Source organism: Aspergillus nidulans, chromosome I (assembly GCF_000011425.1).
Source record: "Aspergillus nidulans FGSC A4 chromosome I".
NCBI lineage: Eukaryota > Fungi > Ascomycota > Eurotiomycetes > Eurotiales > Aspergillaceae > Aspergillus > Aspergillus nidulans.
The window spans coordinates 2,500,700-2,522,627 of record NC_066257.1 but is presented as its reverse complement, the minus strand read 5'-3'; the positions used below and the strand labels follow the sequence as shown (position 1 = coordinate 2,522,627).

The 21,928-nt window shown below is 49.2% G+C and overlaps 8 protein-coding genes across 8 annotated transcripts, besides 1 other annotated feature; 4 read left to right on the top strand and 4 right to left on the bottom strand.

The window, feature by feature from the left end:
* Positions 1 to 21,928: part of a sequence feature (contig 1.110 1211..298245(1)) that runs on past both edges of the window.
* On the top strand, positions 6 to 1,897 carry ANIA_10834 (uncharacterized protein; the record flags this gene model as incomplete). The annotated part of the gene is made up of 3 exons (XM_659107.2): positions 6 to 27; positions 398 to 1,320; positions 1,376 to 1,897. The coding sequence occupies 3 exons, from the start codon at positions 6 to 8 to the stop codon at positions 1,895 to 1,897; spliced, it is 1,467 nt and encodes a 488-aa protein (XP_664199.2).
* Positions 2,145 to 3,385, top strand: ANIA_10841 (dodecenoyl-CoA isomerase; the record flags this gene model as incomplete). Its single annotated transcript, XM_050613158.1, has 3 exons — positions 2,145 to 2,320; positions 2,410 to 2,682; positions 2,749 to 3,385. 3 exons carry the CDS (start codon positions 2,145 to 2,147, stop codon positions 3,383 to 3,385), a joined length of 1,086 nt encoding a protein of 361 aa, XP_050467126.1.
* On the bottom strand, positions 3,630 to 4,912 carry cdc123 (cell proliferation protein CDC123; the record flags this gene model as incomplete). Its single annotated transcript, XM_659106.1, has 2 exons — positions 3,630 to 4,734; positions 4,794 to 4,912. The coding sequence occupies 2 exons, from the start codon at positions 4,910 to 4,912 to the stop codon at positions 3,630 to 3,632; spliced, it is 1,224 nt and encodes a 407-aa protein (XP_664198.1).
* ANIA_06593 (uncharacterized protein) lies at positions 5,335 to 5,730 on the top strand (the record flags this gene model as incomplete). Its single annotated transcript, XM_659105.1, has 2 exons — positions 5,335 to 5,385; positions 5,446 to 5,730. The coding sequence occupies 2 exons, from the start codon at positions 5,335 to 5,337 to the stop codon at positions 5,728 to 5,730; spliced, it is 336 nt and encodes a 111-aa protein (XP_664197.1).
* ANIA_06592 (serine palmitoyltransferase small subunit family protein) lies at positions 6,432 to 6,847 on the bottom strand (the record flags this gene model as incomplete). The annotated part of the gene is made up of 2 exons (XM_659104.1): positions 6,432 to 6,676; positions 6,733 to 6,847. The coding sequence occupies 2 exons, from the start codon at positions 6,845 to 6,847 to the stop codon at positions 6,432 to 6,434; spliced, it is 360 nt and encodes a 119-aa protein (XP_664196.1).
* On the bottom strand, positions 8,622 to 11,991 carry ANIA_06591 (importin-alpha export receptor; the record flags this gene model as incomplete). Its single annotated transcript, XM_659103.2, has 8 exons — positions 8,622 to 9,153; positions 9,204 to 9,383; positions 9,435 to 9,738; positions 9,788 to 9,870; positions 9,924 to 11,248; positions 11,310 to 11,480; positions 11,531 to 11,841; positions 11,925 to 11,991. The coding sequence occupies 8 exons, from the start codon at positions 11,989 to 11,991 to the stop codon at positions 8,709 to 8,711; spliced, it is 2,886 nt and encodes a 961-aa protein (XP_664195.1). The 3' UTR covers positions 8,622 to 8,708.
* On the top strand, positions 12,750 to 17,462 carry ANIA_06590 (putative GTPase activating protein (Tsc2); the record flags this gene model as incomplete). Its single annotated transcript, XM_659102.1, has 1 exon — positions 12,750 to 17,462. One exon carries the CDS (start codon positions 12,750 to 12,752, stop codon positions 17,460 to 17,462), a length of 4,713 nt encoding a protein of 1,570 aa, XP_664194.1.
* ANIA_06589 (mannose-ethanolamine phosphotransferase GPI13) lies at positions 18,355 to 21,692 on the bottom strand (the record flags this gene model as incomplete). Its single annotated transcript, XM_659101.2, has 2 exons — positions 18,355 to 21,394; positions 21,463 to 21,692. The coding sequence occupies 2 exons, from the start codon at positions 21,690 to 21,692 to the stop codon at positions 18,421 to 18,423; spliced, it is 3,204 nt and encodes a 1,067-aa protein (XP_664193.1). The 3' UTR covers positions 18,355 to 18,420.

Here is a 21,928-nt window from a genome sequence, read left to right as displayed (position 1 = left end):
GTTCTATGGACCCCTACCGGGGTCCAGGTATGTAGTTGACGAGGAAGTAGAACTATGAACCTTTTCTATTCAAACCACCTTGAGAATATGTCGCGAAGCTGTCTTCCTGATTCTGGAATATTACTTAAGTGTACTTCGTCGGATCTTGCCATCCAATTGCCGGGCATACCTAGGTAGCTTCGTGGACTGGGTGGGTGGCACCATCTGCAGATCGCACCTCGGCACCGGTCGGTTAGCTATACTGCGTCGGGCCATGCAAGAGGGGGAGTAGCCGCGACCTCTTTATTAGCTTCTGCTGTAACCCCGGATTTTTCTTTCTTTCTTGATATTCATTTTCAGCCTCCCCTCTTCAGTGATTCTTACTGACGATGTCGTCTTCTCCCTGCTTGGTCAACAGCCCCGAAGGGGCACATCCCAGCGTCGCAACGAATCCCAGCCATTGCACGACCTTTTGTCTCCGCGCGCGCCCTCAAAACGCTCGATGCAGTTGAAAAGTTCGTCGAAGAAGAATGTATTCCCGCCGACGCCGTCTATAACCAAGCGCTCGGTGAGACGACGCAGGAGCGCTTCTCAGCCCACCCGCAAATCATGGAAGACCTGAAAACGAAGGCGAAACAGTTGGGTCTCTGGAATATGTTTCTGCCAAAAAACCACTTCAGTGAGGGCGCGGGGTACAGTAATCTGGAATATGGGCTCATGGCAGAGTATCTCGGGCGAAGCTTGACGGCGAGCGAGGCGACAAACTGCGCGGCGCCGGATACGGGGAATATGGAGGTTTTTGCGAAATATGGCACGGAGGAACAGAAGAAGAAATGGTTGAGGCCATTGTTGGATGGGGAGATCCGGTCAGGGTTCTTGATGACGGAGCCGCAAGTTGCGAGTAGCGATGCTACGAACATTGAGCTGAATATGAAGAAGGACGGGGACTACTTTATTCTCAATGGACAGGTTGGGCTCCTTTGCTCTATTTTTCGCACAGGTTATTCTAACGGGAGACTTCAGAAATGGTGGGCCAGCGGCGTTGGCGATTTGCGAACAAAAGTCTTTCTCGTCATGGGCAAATCAGACCCGGCGAACCCGAACAAATACAAGCAACAGACCGTGATCGCGGTGCCATCTGATACTCCGGGAATTACGATCAAGCGTATGCTGTCCGTATTGGGCTATGACGATGCTCCTCACGGCCACGGACATGTGTTCTTTGACAATGTGCGGGTGCATAAGAGCAACGTCATTCTAGGCGAAGGTCGCGGTTTCGAGGTGGTCCAAGGCCGTCTCGGCCCTGGTCGAATCCACCACGCAATGAGATCAGTAGGAGCGGTATGTCTTTCTTGTACATGTTTTATATGGTTCCTTAACTGATAACTTCTTCCAGGCAGAAAAGGCCCTCGAATATTTTCTCGCGCGGGTAAATGACCCTCGCAAGAGGCCTTTTGGTAAGCAGCTAAGCGAGCACGGAATTATGCTGGAGCGTATTGCCAGGTCGCGCATCGAGATCGACGCTGCCCGTCTTGCAGTACTCAATGCTGCCATCATGATTGACCAGGGAGATGCCAAACACGCTCTCAAGGAGATTGCTGAAGTCAAGGTGCAAGTTCCTCGGATGTTGCAGGAGATTATAGACCGTGCGATACAGGCATATGGCGCCGGTGGCGTGTCGCAGGACACACCATTGGCTAACATGAGCTCAGGAGCTCGAACAATGAGAATTGTCGACGGCCCTGACGAGGTGCATATGCTGCAGCTGGGTCGCAATGAAAACAAGCGAGGCAAGGCTCTCCTGGGCAAAATCGAGGCCCAGAAACAGAAAACGCAAGCCCTGCTCAAGCAATACAATATGCAGGAACGGGATATACTGCAGCTTGACCGGCGTAGCGGGACCTCGGCAAAGTTATAAACATTGCCATCCGATATAGCTGCGAATCTAGATAGCATTATGTAAAGCGGAACAGATTAGCCCCTTGCTTGTATATACGTGATTGCAATTAGGGTTGGTTAGTACGATTGGTTTGAGATTGCTAATGTATGCTTTATTTGCACTCTAATCTCATCAAGGCCGGCTGGCCCAATTGGCAAGGCGTCTGACTACGAATCAGGAGATTGCAGGTTCGAGCCCTGCGTCGGTCAATTTTTTTTTTTTATTTATGCGCATAAATATAGATACTGGGGCGGAAATACACGTGATTGTGCTTCAACCATGCCCTGATCGCCTGAAGCAGGTGCCAGTTAACGTAATCCGCATCACCCTCAGCCTCGGTTCGTCGGGCCAGGCCCCCGCAAACAACGGCTCACCTCAAATCTCCAACAACTTCGGCAGTCGGTACTGAAACAACCATATAATACTAGACCTCGGAGAGCTGCTGCTTTCCTTCCTCAACCTGCTGGCCCCTCTAAATTACATTATATCAGCGTTACCGATCGTCATTCAATATCTACCTTCAAGCAACATATAGATACCCTTTCCCTTGGTAAAGAGAGCACTAAAGACAAGATGGTCTCAGAACAAGACATCACCGTCACATACAAAGACCGAATCGCGATAATCACGCTCAATCAACCAAAGAAGCTCAATGCTCTGAGTGGAGACCACTACTACCTCCTCGGGGAGCGGCTCCGCGAGGTTGACAAGCGCGATGACATTACCATCACTGTCATCACTGGCACCGGGCGTTTCTTCTCTGCGTATGCACCCTTCCTCTGATCATATTCTGCCTAGGCAAGTTTCTAATGATGTTTTTATGCCTACAGAGGCGCAGACGTAACCTCCGCCCGCCCCGGCGCTGGTCTTGGCACAAACGTGCGCCGTGAACTCGTCCGCAACTTCGTCGTCAACAACATCGACATTACGCACACTTTCTCCCACCACTCCAAGATCCTGGTCGCAGCTCTGAACGGCCCCGCCGTAGGCCTCTCAGCCGCCCTGGTTGCCCTCGCAGACTTCGTCTACGCCGCGCCCCACACCTTCATCCTAACGCCTTTCTCGTCACTTGGTCTTGTCGCCGAGGGTGGTGCTTCCACAGCGTTTGTCGAGCGCCTCGGAATTGCGAAGGCCAACGAAGCGCTTATCCAGAGCAAGCGAATCACGTGTGAAGAGCTTGTGAGCGCTGGTTTCGTGAATAAGGTTATATCCGCGCCAAGCGGGAAGCCCGAGGATTCGGATGGCTTCTTGAAGAAGGTGTTGGAAGAGGTTGAGGATAGGATGGGCGCGCATTTGAGCCAGAGCTCGTTGTTAAGAATCAAGGAATTGATTCGGCGGCCAGGCAGAGAGCTTATGGATCGACAAAATACGATCGAGGCGTTCCAAGGCCTGGAGAGGTTTTTGGCGGGGATTCCGCAGGAGGAGTTTAGGAAGTTGGCGACTGGCGAGAAGAGGCATAAGCTTTAGTTTCTAGGGGCTTTTTTGTTATATGTATAAGTATCTGAAAGGTGAAAACTTACAGGTACCCCGTAAGGTCTGATCAGGATCGGTTGAAGTCAATATATCCACAATGATCAAATGGCGTCAAAACGCCGTTACGCAAAATAACTTTTCTCTGTTTTCGAAAATAGCAAACGCCGTCTAACAAGTAATCACATACTCCAGAAATCTCCTGCCATCTTAGTTTCATGGAAACAACTCACATATGAACCTAGTTGTCACTCTCCGTATCCGACTCCTGCCCCTGCCGACTAAGAATGTCCTGCCACTGGCCTAGAAACTCGCTCATCCCCCCGGGCCCAGTCATTGAGGCGTCAACAACTTCCTTAGGTAGTTTATGCGCAGAGTACTGGGGCGTCGTGAATGAGTATGCCTCTGGGTCATCGCGCTTGACCAGTCGGAATTCAGGGAGCAACGGGGCGTCGTCTTCTGCCTTCTCGACTTCTTCCTCAGATTCAGACTCAGACTCAGGTTTCTGGTCACCGTTGCTATGCCCGTTTAGAGAGAGTCGAACAAATTGTTCCTCCGCGCTGTCATCCTCTTCTTGAATTCCGATCGGGTCTTTCATGCGTAAGATCTCCAGCCAGCTAAACAAAAGCGGATCTGTACGTTCAGCCCAAGGATTGATGTCGATAAGCCAGACACGCTGATGCGGTGCTGGAATGTAGACGTCAAAGACAAAGCTCGAGTCTGGGAAGGAGTCCTTGAGCTTCTCATCGAAGAAGGACTGGATACGAGAGCGAAGCGTATCGCGCAGCTCGAAGAGGAAATCGAAGTGGTTCTGGTCGCGCTGGCAGATACATAGTAGAATTCTATTGCGCACGAAACACCGGAATTCTAGAGAGGGGTTGAAGTTGACGTATTTGCGGAGGACAAGATTATATTTTACCTCAGGCGGGGTAGAGATGGGGGCAGGCGAGTACGAGGTATCCGGAACACAATCATCAAATGGGTGTTCAAGGTCGTGCGTGATGAAATCGCTGCTTTTGAGCAAGAGGTAAATGTCGTTGGGCGTGCGGCATTGGAGGTCGTTCGTTGCGGCCATCCAAGTGGCGTCTTTGGGTGCGCTCCAATTTAACTTGGGCGTGACTTTGCCGTCGAGTTCGGCAATTGCGGATTTGATCTGCGCGTGAACTTCCGGCCAGTCTTTTGAGGGGTCAGCTTCTTCCTCCGCGTCGGGATCGTCTGAGAAGTCATCGTCATCGTTGGTCGGCGGGGTATTCTCCGGTGGTAGGACGATTCCATCGGCGTGGAGGTATGAAACGAAGGACGATGTTAGGGGAATTATTCGAGATTTCGGAGTAAGCGCACGATATCTGCAGTATAACCCGGTTAGTTACTGCGTTTGCTGAAATCCAGTTGAGATATTGCTTACTTTGGTTGCCAATAGTCGTAGGAACAATGTAGGATATGCGAGTAAGTGACCGGAGGGAAAGGCAGTCTTTGCAGCTGGTCCGTGGGGGAGCCAGTCGCATCAGATTCGATAAGAGGCATGCTACTTTGAAACGGAATATTGTCAAAAGAGAGAAATGGCTGGTGTTTTACTCGACAAAGATAATTTCCAACTTTCTGATTCACAGTCCTCTTCCGTATCTAATACGAACTGATGCCGCTTTTACGCGGCGATAAGATGGGCCATTGTGGATCTAGTCACGTGTTATATAATAAGTCAGACCGTCTGATAGGTCGTGATATATTCTTCCACGGAGCTTCGGATTCGAGATCGGACCATCCGGGCCTCAAACAACTCCACGATCCCGAATCGCATTTTCTGGCAGACTACAAAAGATCAATTACTGCGAAACGATTGCCCAGTCCTTTTATTCATTCGTCCATTCCCGACCACTTCCCGAGTCCTCTGCGCCGAGGCAAATCATCTGGTATTAGCCCATCTTATAAGATCATCCACCATTAATATGTCTTCGATTCTCCGTCGCCTCCAAGGAGGAAACCTGGAAGTATTCAAGGTACATACCTACAATTCTCATTTCAGTTCGCCGACCTAATATGGTTCCAACTACATCTAGTTCGGCATGTACGTTCTCTTTCCCATCGGCTGGATGTACTACTTCGGCACGAATCTCGACGAGCGCTTCAGTGTCCCCGGGTTCTGGCCAACAGCCGAACAATCGCACAAGATTCCGCTGGAGAAGGAAGAAATTGACCAGGAACTGGCGCGCATGCGGAGGGTTGATGCCTTGAAGAGGGAGCGGCGGGAGCGGCAGTTGGCCATGCAGCAGGAACTAGAGGCCCAATCTCAAGCCTTGGCGCAGGCGCAGGCGCAAAGTCAAAATCAGTCGGTGTCGGAGTGATTTGGTGATCACAGCGCGGTTTATGTTTGTTCTGTGTGGGATTCTGGGTTGGTAAAAATTGAGCCTCGTCGCCTGGTGACGTTTCTTATGACATTGTCAGGAGTTCTTAGGGCTTGCTCGTGGGTCACATGTCACTGTATAGTATGTAGCATTGATTGATAATACTCTTCTCTGAGCATCATGGAGTTATGACTGGTTTTGGATGGGACGTGTGATGCTTGGTTATTAATGTCTTTCAGATTTTCGTTTCTTTCCCTGGAGTACACGCAGGGCTACGGAAGCAATCCAGTACAAGAACCCCTGCATAAGTATAAAGAACAATGCAGGCTCTGTCATAAAAATAGGTTGCTCAATGAGGCCCTGAGGCCACAACACAATTCTTCCCGAAACGGACAAGATCTAACGCCTAGAACAAAACGCCAATCACGCAGCTTTCCAACATATTCGACTCAACGCCAGGACCGAAACGAGCTGGTAATCCACTTCAGGTCTGAGAGCGGTAAACATGAGTTGATGTTGAGAGCACTAGGGGCACGGGTATCAGAAAGTAAGAGATGGCGGCGACAGTTGAACACAGCAGGAAGCCGCCGATTATGTCGAAACATAAGGTAAACCGATCCGGGCAGCTCGCTTCGACAGAAAATATAAAGACAACTGAAAAAAAAAAAAAATTTGTACTGAAAAAGAGTATCCATGCTGCATTACAACTCCGGTACCGTTGCTGCTGCCGTTGCAGCAGTATTCTGGACCGTCTCGTACATCATCTCTATGGTCTGGGTACCACCATCGCGAAAGGCCGTGCTTAATGCCGCCATTCCGGACGAGACAATTGGTCTCTCACCGACCCAGTAGTAATAGAGGTGGCCGTATATTGTCCGAAGATGGTCGGGCAGGTAGACGTAGGCCGCGGTAAGGATCATAGAGATGAGGGTGAGGAGGATAGAGTCTAGCGATTGCATGGTCAGTAGATGAAGTCAGTGACCGTTGAGGCGCTGAACGTACTGAAAATGAATTTCTCCGTAGGGGTAAGCATATATACAGCGAATGTCACCTCATACTGATAGATCTTAAGTCGAACCCAGCGGATGAACGCAGCAGGTATCCAGAAGACAGTCATTGTTTCAAACTCGCTGGCTGTGTGTTTTTAGGAACAAACGAGTGCGCGGTAAGAGGTGGTTTTTGAGAGGACGTGGCCTCAACGAATTGGGTTCTTGAAGTCGGGGAACAGATTGCGCAAATAAAGCCCGTCCACAAGGGACAGTGTCGGGTTTATGAGTCAGTTGTCCGCTGGTTTCGATATCATAATATATAGGTTAAATTATGAGGCGCAAAATTGACGGTCGAGGCGGATTTCGAGGAGGGATGATTGCGCGTCGATCGACACTGCAGCACCAGCGGATGCGGGGAGGCGAATCTGGAAATTTAGAAGAGTTAAGGACAGTGGCAGCGGGTTGAAAGATCAGAGAATTGAAAAAGATCAGAGGATAGACCTTTGACGGTCACCAATGATAACAATAGGGAAAAAAAAGGGATTCTGGAATCGACTAAGAATAGATAGTAGGTCGAGATCGGAATAGTTCAGCTGTCTATTTGAAGAAATGGAATGGCAATAGTTCACTCCACTCAGGGTCCTGTCAAGGAGAGATTGGCACCATAGCGGCAGGAGCACCGCATCACAGTTGTCTTCCTGCTCAGAAATTATCAGTCTACGGCCAAAGAAGAGGCTACCTGCTGTCAGTTCTCCTATCCATGTCTCATACAATAGCAGTTTGTTCCCGAACTCGAATTTAGAACCCATGCAGGCACACGTAACCCACCCTTGGCACTGGCATTAGCAGCAGACCAATCCCGTCCAGGCCTAGACATTGCGCCGTAGCTCTGGAGTAGTCAGCATTTTGCATTTATTAGGGGCAGACTGGGCATTTGTTCGGATACCACGACGGCGAGGCAAGTTACATTGCACTGTTTCCTTGTCTGTGGCTGCTGGTCAGCTATAGGACCTAGGTAGTCTATATCCAACATCGTGGTCTATCTACGTGAACCTGAATCTATCTTCAATTGCACGTCCAATCACCCGCAAATTCAATGCACCCGACATCCCCACTTCCTAGCATCAGTGGCTGCAAGAACGGCAGCTCTTGGTGATTTGAATCGAATATGGAATGAGCCCGCCAACCCGACAATAACAAAACGACCATTGTAGATGTTTGCAACGAGCATGCTACGACGCCTACAACTGCTAACCTCGAACGTCGCGTTGGCGCCCCTCCGTAACACCGCATTTCTCAGTCAGAGTCTCCAACGACCCATCTCCGCTTCAACACAACTCGCAGAGAAATCCCTCCCACCACGCATAAAGCTTGACGATGCCGACATAACAATCGCCTACCTTAAGGGCACTGGCCCGGGTGGGCAGAAAATTGTGTGCTCCCTGTCCCCCGACCCCTATTACTTCGACGCCTCCGTTTTGTTTGTGCGAAGCCCGTCGCCTGCTGACAGCTCTGATCGCAGAACAAAACGAATTCCGCCGTACAACTGATCCACAAACCCACCGGTATTGTCGTGAAATCGCAAGCGACACGGTCGCGCTCTCAGAATGAGAAATACGCACGCCAGATTCTGGCTGATAAGGTCGAGCAGTTTCTAAAAGGGGATCAAAGTCGTATTGCGCTGAAGGCGGAGCGCGAGCGGAAGAAGAAGGCGAGCCGGTTGAAGAAGAGTCGGAGGAAGTATCGGGAGTTGGAAGAGAAGAAGAGCACCGAAGAGACGAGTGATACCCAGAGCGTGGAGGTGGAGGGAGAAACTAATGCTGCGGAACGACCAGGGTAGAGCTCCGGGGCACCGATTCTCACTACGAACGGGTGGCGAAGGTGTGGACCGTAATAATACATCTATATTTAATTATCGTGCCATTGACTTTTATTCCAATCAGGGAGAGGTACTAGTATTTTGAAGCAATCCTCTGTCTCGGAAGAATATCACGCAATATAACTGCTGAGCATCGCCTTGGCTTGCTCCCCTAACCGCTCTTGAACAAATCCTGAGATTTTCCCCCCATGTCTCTGGTCCGCCTCCTTTAGGTATTTTCCAACCCAGAGCTTTAGGTCGGCTCCGGTGTCGGGCCAAGGATCCCTGGCCTGGGGCCGTATCGTGACAAGAGCTGTGAATCCGACACCGAACGCCATGTCTTCAACGTCATGCTCGGCAATGATGTCGTCCTTGCTAGCCGGCAAAGGCGGAAGCTCCAGAAGCTTGAGAAGAGCTTCGCACGTGAAACCCCATCCCTTCTTATACTTGACTGCAAATGCTTCGGAATTTGCCAGTGTTTTGGTAAATGATATCACTGCGGTCTTGCGGTCCATCGGGCGCGCGAGCTTTTGTGATTCCGGTAGAATGATGTTCAGGTATAGCTGAACATATAGACTATTTGCGGTCAGTTTGAGGCCAATCGAAGGAAAGATTCCAAAGCTTACCCTTCCTGTACTTTATCAATGACTTGGATAACAAAATCGGCGCTATATCCCTTGGCGTCATTCGCGCACATGAAGTGGTAAAACCGCACGAATCGGAGAGTAAGACTCTCGGTCTTGTGATTCTGAAGGCGAGTGAGGATGATTTGCATGATATCCTTGAAGAACGGTTCCAGTGCCGCCCTAGAGACATGGTCAGTTGCGTGCATTATGTGGCTTGCAATAACAACGTACGAAGGAAAGTGCTCAATCACAGCCTCCAGAAGATCGAATCCGTATCCTTCGTTCGTTTTGGACGAAAGCAACTTTTGGAAAATACCAAGCGTGTTGATAAGTTGATTGTTCTCTAGAATATGCTGCGAGCCCCGAGCAATGATGGACGATAGGAGTCGCACAAGCGCGGGGATATTGCCCTTTGATTCCCACACCTGAGGTGCCAGAATGGGAGCAATGAGCCCGTGGTAATAGGTTGGCAAAGTACCTGAGGGATTAGCCTCTAAGAGGGCAGCAAAAAGCTGAAAGATGTAGGGAACGAATTCTATGATCACGTCAGTTCACACACCTTTGGTGAAATAAGTCACACATACCTGCTATATCCGCCTGGAGAACGGCAGAGAATGGAGGGTAGAGAGCCTGCTCAAGCTTGTCGGGATTCGAGGGAGCAGCGAACCTGCGGTGTTCAATTAACGGCCGGCCAAACATCTCAAGAGTATCTGTACTTACCGAATAAAGGCACCCAATGTCTCAAAGTGATAGTAGTAGAACCTCGGGTTGCTTGGATTGCCGCTTATTATTTGAGTAATGTTGATCAAATGTGCCAGCACATTGTCTGTAATGGGGACTACACCCTCCTTGATTACAATCAGAACCCTCATAGCACATTTCATAATGAACTCATTTTCCTGCACTTTCTCAGGAGCAGGGTTCTTCTGGATCAAAGAGAAAATATGCTCCAATAGGTCCTTGGCTAGAGGTCTGATTGTGTCCGGGGAAACGATGGGCTGTCCTTGGTTGTCGGTGAAATATAGCACCCGTTCAACCGCAATGGCTGCGTAGGTGTATACGACAAAGTTAGAAGAGCCAAGGTGGTTCACCAATAAGGGAAACACTTCCTGCCATTGCTCCTTGGTGATAAGACTGCGGAAGAGGTAAAGATACTTGATAGCATCAACCTTGAGAATCGGATGCACACCATCTCCAGAAACCAAGTCAGCAGCGAGGTTCTTTTGGAAAAAATCAGTAATGCTGATAAGGCTGTTAGTGGTCGTTACTCCGTGTGTGGCAGTTGCAACCCCCTTCGCTGCAATCGCGATAAAAAGATAAGTTGCGGTATCCTTGGCTTTCCAGTTCAATTGTGGTGATTTCCCGTACTCGTTTAGGTAGTGTTCAATGTATTGCAAAACTGCCTTCGTAACCGATGCCTCGAAGTTCGCATTCAATTGCTTCAAGAAATCCGTAGCAGCTCGTCGCCTCGTGTCACTGTCTGAACCCTCGAGATCTCGCCGGATAAACTCAATCGGTTCGTCCTCGAAAAGTTCCTCATCTGATTCACGAAGGCTGACGTTCGGCAAGACAACCTTCTCAATAACCTGAGCGAGGGTGCTTTCTGCTTGGAAAATCTGTGCATGTTGAGGCATGCCGGCGATTGAAGTCAAGAACTTCAGGGCCCGGCTAACGAGAATGTCGTATTTTGTTTCTTGTCCGATTGTAGTAAGGAAGTTCCAAGAGCTTTCCACAAATTGCTGTATGTATGGCTGGAACTCATCTCCATACTTTTGCACATAAAGTGTTAGGACCTCGAATATCCCCGCTCGGACATACTCTAGTTGTCCAGACTCGGCATCGTCGTCTGTATGAAGCAATTGATTGTCATATGTGAGATATTTGAGCAGGATTTGCGCTAATCCGCTCATGTTTTCCTCGAACATCGGCGGGAGATCATGGCAAGAAAGATCGTAAACCAGCTTAACCATCAAATTTAGTTGCGTAAACCCCTGAGTGAGTTGATCTTTATTCGACTTATTCGTTTCGAGATAAGTATCGAGCCCCTGCATACGAAGGGTTAGAGATTGGTGTATAATATGGGATAACAGCGGGTGGAGCACATACCTGGAAGAGCGTCAAGAAAGGAGTGCCGAATCTCTCTAGAACGTGGTTAATCTCTATGTAAAGGTCATCCGACCGAAATAGAGGCCTCCATCTCTTGAAAATCGAATGCGCGACCTGCAGGACGCCGATGTTGACAGAAGGGTTATCGGGTTGGAGTTTGGAAACAAGGTCCTAGGGAGTAAGTCTCGCGAACGTTGTTGGAATCAGGTAGTCAAGCTTACATTGACAAGCGTATCCCATCGTTCCCAGAAATCACTATCCGCAATTACACTAACAGCTTCTCCCAATTGCGTTTGTAGCACCTGTGGCACAGAGATCATCAGGTTGATGAGCTCTTGTTTCAGCGTACCCACTACCTCGAGTGGGAGCTTATAGTTTCCATCCTCATCGGTCCAGTTCCGTCGAATAACGTTCTTGAAGAGAATCGCACTAGACAGGCGAGTCCCTAAAGGATAAGAATCGGAGGCGGTGATCTGAAGGAGCGATATGGGAAAGTTTGGGTTACTCTCTTGTTGACGAAGAGCGGCCTCGGCTAGCAAACATTAATACCGAACTTAACAAGAGCAAATTATAAGAGAAGCACTCATATTGAGTCTAGATTTGCCAGACACTTACCTTGTTTCGTTTGCGTGCGGTCACTGCTCGCTGCGAGGAGCTGGGCGATAGACTGAAGATCCGCCATTGGAGGGGAATAATATGAATGCAGGATAGACTAAAAGAAGGACGCGAACAGGATGTGCGGTTGGACTTGCTCAAGGTCCGGACTCGAAATATTTATATCTTTAGAAGAGGATCAGCGGCCAGATTCTTCGCAAGAACGAAGCGATGTGCCAGAATAGCCTTATTCCTGGACAGGCAGTTTGTTTGGTCACTGGGTTGCTTTGGAATAATTTCTAGGCGGTGAGAAGTCCGCGGGGTGTTTAGTCACGTGGTCTTTGTCGGAACAACATCTTTCCTACTCCGCGATCGTCGGCCTCGGTGGTCAATGCTCGGGTTCTCAGAGGGGAGCGCTGCTTCATGACGGAGCCTGAAGATTTCATTCTCTCCTTGCGAGGCGCTGGATAGGGTGTCACTCTGTGAATCTATCTTTGGGCTCTTTTTAGGCGCCTCAGCTGGTACATCTTTCCTTAATCGGTGAGCTGGGTTTTTCGACACAGCCAATCTTAGGTACTATCACGGCTTAATCTTTTCTGCATCAGGATTCATTTTCTACTTTCGGCCTCCTAAGGCTATTGTCCTTCCCTTAAAAATCTGCTCATGGTATGTCGCCTACGCTATCGAACCGCCTGTGGATTATGATGGTCTACGGCATCCGACTCTCCTTTCATGACGCCATTGCAAAGCCCTCTTATCGCTAATCAAGCCGCTCTTATCCAGATTCTTATATAATCCGTTGACTCAATCGGATTTCACGTATATACTCTCTGTCCACTAGGACGCATGCCTTCTGACGATGTTTCATTCCCGCCGCGCTCCAAATACTCAACATCTAGCTTTGCGGACGTTTTCAGGTCGTTAAGCGCTTCCCGGGCGAAATCGTTTCCCGCAACCCCATTGTCGGACAGCAGCAACTCCGTTCACGACGACACGGATGGACACACAAGCTTTTGGAACGCATCAGGATTTGACTCAATGCATCGTGGAAGTGTGGTTTCAAGCTCCTCGGATGCTTCGGGGGGTCGGGATTTTGAGACGTCCGTCAAGTTACTGGCGCAGAAGCAGAATCTAGGCCATGCCTGTGACGAAGCGGAACAAGTGGCTAAGGCCCTTCAGTGGTATACCCCGGAGCAAGCTCTCGGTCTCTGGGAAGCTGGTTCGCACCTTTTACACCATGAAGGTTCTCCCGACGCTCGACGCAGTGGCTCCCTTTTGCTAGTGTCCCTCTCAGCTCGACAGGACCTTTCCCCCGCAGCTCGGCGCACCGTTTTTGACTCCATAGCATCTGAATCCGAGCCCGATGTTATCCCAGCCCGCGCCCAAGCCCTGATATCGCTGTCAGACCATGGCAGGCGTTTGGAATTCGCTACTTCGTCACTTCTGCCCTTAATTTCCTCATTCATAGTTCCGTTATACGAAATCATCTCCTCAGCACGGGCGAAAGCAAGAAAAGCCAAGGTCGGAAAAGCGAATGGGCTTGCCTACGAAGATAGTGTATTGGATGATCTTTTACAATTCGCGGTTGATCTCATTACCCTTCAGCGAAAGCAACCAGAGAGTGATGAGGTTCGAGAATTGTTGGATCAGATTTTCATAATTTGCAGGAAGACGAGTGTTGCAGCCGATATCAAACATTCCTTGGCCGTTTTTGATGCAGTTATCCTATATGGAAATGTGCCTGATGGAAGTTTTACTCCCATGCTTGAGCTACTTTGTAGCATTCATGCGTCCGTGAGATCCCTGTCAGGCCCTACATCAAGGGCTGTTCGAAATTTGGCAAAGTCTAGAAGAAAACACGAAATGGTGGCTACCCTTCACTCATTTTTGCTCGAGTCAAACGGGGAAAACTGTCAGAATCTTAACGTTTTGCGCGGCGCAGTGTACGTTTTCGCTGACCTTATCCGTGCACATGGCCAGGAAGGTATAGCACAACTGCAGTTCGAACCTCTGATGAACTCCCTTCAAGTGGTCCTCCAAAAGAATGATGGCCGATTAGAGGCAGATATTTTGGAGCTATGTTTGAACACTTTGGAGGGAGAGTTCGCTCAAGTTACTTTAACACAAGACTGGACAGGCTTTGTCAGTATCCTCAATTTCTGTTCTAGAAGGGTTGTTGAGGAACCTGAAACGAGTGCTACAAAACCACTCAGCCCAGATTCACCTCAGTCAAGGGGTAGTGTCATCGATGATGTCAAGCCTAATATCTTGGCCAATATTGTTCAAATCGCGTCCGCTGTTGGATCTTTATGGGACAGCTTGAATGGACAGCAGAGACTGGAAATCACAAACTTCTTATCCAACGTTTGCCAGCACATTGAGCCAACTCAAGCTGAACTGATTCTAAACACCATGAGGACTGAGAAGCTTTGCGATCCCCAGACCTCAGGATGGGTTCAATGCTGTCAGCAAGTGATTAACTACTTCGTCCGTGACCGTAGCAAGCCAACTGAAGTTCGAATCACGGCCCTGGAAATTTTGAAGGAGGCCTTCCATGGCTATGAGTCCATGGTTCTCTTTCATAAAGAGCGGCTTCTGGATCTAATGCTCGAGGACTTCAGTAATGAAGATAGCATTCTATTCCTGGAGTCTTTAGTGTCCTTCCTCGTCGATAATATCGTTCCCTCATGTGATGATACTGCTTTCAAATCCTTGATAGATATCATCAGCTCGCCAATGGCCAAGGATTCGAACCCAGGAGAATCAGAGCCAGTTCAAGTCTCCCCGCCGGAAGGCCGCTCTTTGAGCTTCGCGTTAGAGGCCTCTTTAGCGAATGTCTGCGCTCTTGGCCTAGTGAGAACGTTCCTAAGGTCACTGAATCTATCAGCAGCCAAGGCAATAAAAGTTTACGAAGCGCTGTTGAAGATAGCAGAATCTTCGGACCGACCTCTAGACTCGCGCTTGACTGCACTCAAAATGCTTTTTAGGCTTCGATGCGATTCTTCAGGCTCCATAATCGTTATCTCGGTGCCCGAGGATGACTTTAGAATGAGCATATCTGGCCGCAACCTTGAAGTTGGTTCTCTTACGAACGATCTCGAAGACGCTACTGGAGATTACATTGCAGATAATGATCCAGGCCTGTCTTCAACTCAAAAAAGGCATCCGACCCGTGCAACATCCTCCAGTGCTCTGTCTAGGTCTACCGGACGTATCACAAACTATAATCAGCGTGTACCGAAGCTGTCTCATCCTGTATGGGCATATGCCGCGCCGCAGGTTTTGCCGGAGGAGCCTCCGGATGGATCCAGTCCGTTTTTATATGCCCGTGCGACACCAAACACATCGCCACAATTAGATTCGGAGCCAGCTCAAAGGATCGCATTGAAAGCGAATGTATGGCTTGAAACGATCATTATTCTACTTCAGCGGGAGACGAACTGGGACATTTACAGCTACGTTCTTACCCACCTGGCACCTCAACTTCAGAACAAAGATTTATTTGACAACGCTGTCCCTCAAATCAAGCTGCTACGCAGCATTCTGTGCGATCAGATCAAAAATGACTCTTTCCGTGAACCCCCGATATATACCGGCGTGAAAAAGTCTGACGTGGCTGGCTATATCTTTGATTCTCTCTGCGTGTTGATAAGCTATCACGAGCACTTTGCAAAGAGTGAGGAGGATGAACTTGTTCGCTCATTTATGATGGGCATCATTGGGTCTTGGGGAGGCACTTCCCGGGGTTGTATACATGCACTCTCCGTTTGCTGTCATGAAATTCCGCTCTCAGTCACCAAGGCTTTGAATGGAATTCTTGACAAAATCTCCAAGCTCATTACGCTGTCCAATCTGGCTGTCCATATATTGGAGTTCTTGGCGCTTCTTGCACGACTGCCCGAAGTCTACATCAACCTGCGTGAAGAGGAAATCCGCACCGTCTTTGGAATATGCATTCGACTCTTGCAGACCTCCCGAGAGCATAGACTCAAGGCCACCGAAGCACCGAACAGGAACCCCCAAGGCGCTGCAAGAACCGGGAGTGTTGTTGGTGAGACTGCAGCTTTGCCCGGCAACGAAATGTCCGAGCCGTCCACTCAAGATGCTATGTCTACATACATTTATACCTCGACACACCACGTCATGATCTTCTGGTTCCTGTCGTTGAAACTACAAGATCGGGCGAAACATATCAACTGGATAACTAGCAGACTCATTTTCACGGATGAGCATGGGAAAGAGACTCTGGAAGAGCAAAGCCAAGTATTCCTTGATTTAATGCAAAGGGTCGCTTTCTCGGATTTGGGTGAGACTATCCCCTATGCCACATTCCCCCCGTCTCCTGAAGATGGGCCGGTTATAAAAAGATCCTGGATTGTGGGCATGAGCATAGTCACTCTGGAGACTGCCGGTGTTTCTGGGTTGACACAAATCACCAAAAGACAAGCATCAGGAACAACTTATGCAATGTATCAACAGCGTACTGCTCCTATCCTGCCTCATCAAATCCCGATTTCCCACGATGCTCATCTGCATTCGGACAGCATGCACACCAATGTCCTTCCCAGTCACATAATGCTTCAACTGACGGCAACGGCTTTCCCCACGCCCACTACAATCCAGCCTATACCACTACCGGATGACGACATCACGCGCCGCGCCCTAAGCACATTTGATCGCAATGATATCGTGGATGGCCACAAGATCGGTGTCATTTATATTGACGACGGTCAGACCACAGAGGCAGAAATCCTCTCGAACACTGTTGGCAGTCCTGATTACGAGTATTTTCTCTCGCAACTCGGTACAAAGGTGTCGCTCAAGGAAGCGAGGTTCAACACTCAGGGTTTGCACGCGGAAACAGATGGGGAATTCACATATGCATGGCGTGACCGTGTCACCGAAATCGTTTACCACGTGGCGACGATGATGCCAACCAATTTCGACAGTGATCCATCCTGCATCCTCAAGAAAAGTCACATAGGGAATGACTTCGTGAACATCATTTTCAATCGTTCCAATACTCCATTCAATTTTAACACGATACCCTCCCAGTTCAATTTCTTCAACATTGTCGTCAGTCCTGTCTCTCGACTCACTCAAGGAGACAAGATGGCTTCCGCAGCAGCATCGAACCCTGAGAACATGTTCTACTGCGTCAAAGTAATGAGCAAACCAGGGTTTCCTGAAATCTCCCCTGCTGCGTCGCCAAAAATCATCTCGGGCAAGAATCTCGCCCCGTTTGTGCGCATTCTTGCACTCAATGCTTCGGTGTTCTCCCTCGTTTGGAACAGTCAGGGCGAGCATATTTCATCCTGGCGCAATAGACTGCGTGAGATCAAACGCCTACGGGAACGGGTACTGGGATCACAATCTCAGAACGCGGATACACTGGATGCCACATACCCTACCCAGCGCCGCAACACCAAAGCCAACATCTTCTCCGAAGAGGTGCCGGTCCGTACCAGCTCCGGAAAATCCGAGATCTCAACCGACTGGAACGCGACAGCAGACTCGAATATTCTCCAAAATCTGGACTTTTCGCGCTGGGCTAAGTGAAATGCTGCGCAAACCCCACGTTTCTCAGTCACCGGAGTACCTATCTTCCTAAAACTAAGAGTGTGCCATTGATCGACACTTCTCCGCCGTCGCCTATATGTGGTTACTCTTTTTCCCGCCAACTTTATATTACCTGAGCGGTCACTTGTTTCACTACTTAAGACCACGGTCATGCATTCTTGACCGTGGATTGATGCAATAAAACTCTGCATGTCCGATACCGCCCTTATCGACAATTTTATTTTTCTTTTCACTCTCCCTTTATCATTTCCATGTATACCTACTGTACATCTGCACAGGAGTTGGACGGGGTTTCAAAAACCGAGCGAGCGATGCGGTACGATACGGTAGTAAGGTTGACTGTTACTTATATTTATGATATGAAGGAAATGATGGACACTAAAAGTTTGTGTTTTGATATGACTTGATGACAGCGTTCTTTTCTCATTTCTTTGTTCTTGTTTGTTCATTCTCTCTCCTGCCTAACGACCTACGTACCTACATTTTCTATCTTCTTGTTCTGACGTGATATCATATCACATATGGATGGGAATTGCATGAAGTCAAATAGAATGTTCTCTTATTGGGACAGGAAAGAAGTAGATGGGTTGGCGATTCAACTTCATACTTTGTAAAACTGGAATATGTACATGAAGGCTAGAAGCCCGCGCCTGCGACAGCCAAACTTATCTGAATGTTGTTGGCGTCAGTCTATTTTGATATATATAGTAGACGAAGGATTAGCCAAGCACATGCAAATATCTTTTTAAAAGTACAGAGCATCACAGATGGGTGTCTTCCGATGTAATGCGAATAAACCACTAAGTAGTACACGGCCGTATATAGGGACCACTGGGACAGGGAGAAGAAACGCAGTTGATATCTTCGATGTGATTTGCATTTCACCTCTACTTTCCCTCTAAGGGGTCATTATAGTTTCAATCCGCGGCTAGCTAGATCACCAACCAAAAATTTCTCCAACACTGAGTGTACTCCACCGCACACCAGCAATGGAGAAGAGAATAAGGACGACATCTACAACACCCAGAACAATTGCACCAAACATAAACCGCGGGCTGAAAACACGGTAGAGCATAAGGTGGCGGCGGAGATGACCCGCCCACATTGTCGTGGCGAGGTTGATCGTCGCAAAGTAAAGTATATATGTCGCCGCAGCCTGAGCAACGTCGGAGAGGAGTCTGAGGGCTGGCTTTTCGGAGGTGGAGGAGGCGCTCTTATCGTTGAGTTGAAGGGGCCGTTTCCATAAAACGGTCAAGGGGACAGCAATAGCGGTAAGAATCTGCGCGCCAAAGGTGTTGAGGACGACGAGGAGCGGGGACCAGGGATACTTGACGGTTGTGAGGGGGATGAATGCCGTTTCCCACTGAATGCTGCTAATGGTTGCCTGGTGGCCTGTTTTGAAATAGTAAAAGGAGCCGAGGAGGCCGAGGACGACAGGGCCGATGGAGGAGTTGTTGGTGACGAGAGCGTTTGTGTCAAGGATTTCAAGAAGAGAAAGGATTTGCCAGAGGAGGAGGCCCATGGCGCCTTGGCCCATGGGCTTCTGCATGAGGGTGATGGCTAGACAAAAATTGATTGCGAGGAAGAAGAAGCGGGTGCCATGAACGTTGCCGAAGCCAAGGATTGTGACCGTAGTTCTTGGGAGTTGTTGTTCGCCGAGCGAGGGACGCTTCGGTTCGGGCTCTGTATTTGTTTGTGCCACGCTGATGCTCACGCACGGTTTTGAGTACGTGAAAGCCGTTGTGCCAGCAGCAAAAGCAAGGCCGAGGACAAGCTGGGCTAAGAATACCCTGACTGTCTTCAGACTTTCATCGCTGAGAGGTAGCCATTCTTTGCTGTCGATTTCCTCCAGGACCCAGAAGATTGAGGTGACAAACAGTCCTAGACGGAAACCAATACCAATCCACAGACTGGCCGCTCCTTCATAGGACTTCGATCCGGCATAGAAACCTTTGATGACTGTTGGCAAGATGAGCGTCACGAGGAATGGAATAGTCAGCTGCCACGGAGCGGAGGTTGAAGATGTGCTAGAGGCATAGTAAGTCGAGCGGCAGAATGGCATTTGCTCCTCACGGCAAAGGCGAGATAGAGATGCTATCCTTCCTAATATGACGAACACGATTGAATGGTAGACCCCGAGAACCCTGTCCGTTGTTGACTGTTGGCGCATGGAAGAGACGCCGGCAACAACTCCGAACGTAGAAAGAAAGAATAGTAAGATCTCATCCTCCCAAATCGTATAAGAATTGGATGCGAAGCCAATAGACTGACTGACGGTGAATAGAATGGCAAGCCAACCCCAAAGTGAGTTCGGTAAAGGCAGCGATAAGCGCTGTGAGCTACCGAAGATTGCGACCGAAGCGCCACAGATGCTCCCGACGGCAGCCAGTAGAGCCGATAACTCAAGCACTTTTATCTCAGTCAACCCAAGAATGGCCATTAGGGTGCCAACCAAAGCGCCCAGGATGGATCCTAGTCCCACGCGGGAAAGTAACGGGCCTGTAAGTAGCGTTCGGTCAGACTGCACTCCACGAGCATAGAAAACAAGTAAAACAATGCCTGCAAGGAGTACTCCAATTCCTTGCATCATGCTTGGCACATCAAAACTTGCCCATAGTCTGCGGCAGGCTTGGAGGGTATGCCGTTGATACTGCTTGTATGCCTCATTGATTGAGACGAAGCTCTTCGGGTTGGGTCTACCATGATGAGCTTGCCACTGCCTTTCCGCCGTTTCCCAATATTCCATTGATCCAGAATTCCCACTGTCTTCTGACCCGCGGTTTCTGGCATATGCTTGCTGATATCGCTTGATCTGCGCGGAAGATAGGCGATTCACATTTACCAGATTTTCCCAGTCACTTCCACTAGTGCCAATGAACGCTTCCTCGATTGGCGAGCCCAGGTTGTTAAAAGGAATGGGAAGCCCCATAAGCAATGAGAGGGTCGGAACAAGGTCGATCTGGGGAACAAATCTTTCGCGAGCGTACTTTGGTGGCATAATTGTTTCCTGGCTGGTACGTCCAAAAACCCCTTTCTTAGAATACATCCATAATGCAGCATCAACTTCGTCATCAGATTCGCCGCCGTGGTCGCCTTTTGAGTCCATTCCATGATCACCCATCACGACCAGTAGCGTAGTATCGTCGATTCTATCAATGAGGTCCCGGATAACTTGGTCCATCTGACTCAGTTTTGCTGCCATAGCAGGATGACTCGGGCCATATCGGTGACCAGCGTGGTCGACCCCGAGGTAGTGACCAAAAATCACGTCCCACTTCGTATAATTCTGAGGTTCCAAGAGAGGGAATAGGTTTTCATTGACTCCATTGTCAACAGTATGCAAGTCCCATACATTGAATGAATCAAACGGCCGGGTAAGGTCGGCATTGAAATAATCTGGGAAAAGGGCTTGCCAGGTATCGTCGCCAAGCTGCACAATGCTTTTCCCTGCCGCGTGGAGCTGAGCAACGATGTTGTCTTCGTCAATTGCTGTGCCGGCAAAATTGGATCCCGCATCGACAAACGTAGGCAACGTCCCTGTTGTCAATCCCTTCAACCGCTGCAAAGTAGTAGTTGGTGGGTCCGCAATGAAGGGAAGGAGGAAAGCATTTTGCGGCGAGTTGACGGCTGTTTCATAGAGCACTGGGATGTTGTCGTGGAAGAGCTGGGCGCTCTCAGATTCGGCATTTGGCGCAAACGGAACTGTAAAATCGTAGCGCAAAGCATCGATTATAATAACAATGGCCTTGTCGAATGATTTTGGGTGCCAGCATCCTTCACGGTTTGACTGATTCGGTACAGAGCGCGAGTCGTCGAAAGGAAGATCATCACAGGACGACTTATTTTCCAACACCATTCTAGTGAGGAGAAAGCCTTTGGTGAAAAAAAAGATACCGACAACATGTAAGAGTCTAGTCAAATAACCAGTAGTTAGATTACGGCCCTCTCTGAAAATCAAACAACCACCTGGGATGCTCACAATATCCAGACAAACACACCAAGCAGACTCAGGTGCTTATATTTGAACTCCCGTTCCAGCTTTTCCACATGGTCATCCTTTAATCTGCTCTTATTCGCCGTACGAGACTGCATGTGAGACAACATCTTTGCGCTCTGTGTTCTGGGAGGGTCGGAAGGCCCGGGTGACGAATTCAAGAGCCCGGGTTTGTTGAACGCATCGGCGGTAGAGCTATCATTGCGCGAGCTCATCGTTGCAGTTACCGATGAAAGATGACCTTTCGAAGCTTATATCGTGTGGTCTCCCCAACTTGGAGATTTGAAGGCGCGGAGGTATCGGACTCGGCAGGTCAAACTCGATTCTCCACCAGGAATATGCGGCTTATAAGGCTATATCAAGGTTAGGGCTTCTGGAAGGTATAAATGACTTGAGTCACCCAAGCGGACGCAATGTTGAACTTGATCCCTCTCGGGATTTCTCCCTTCCA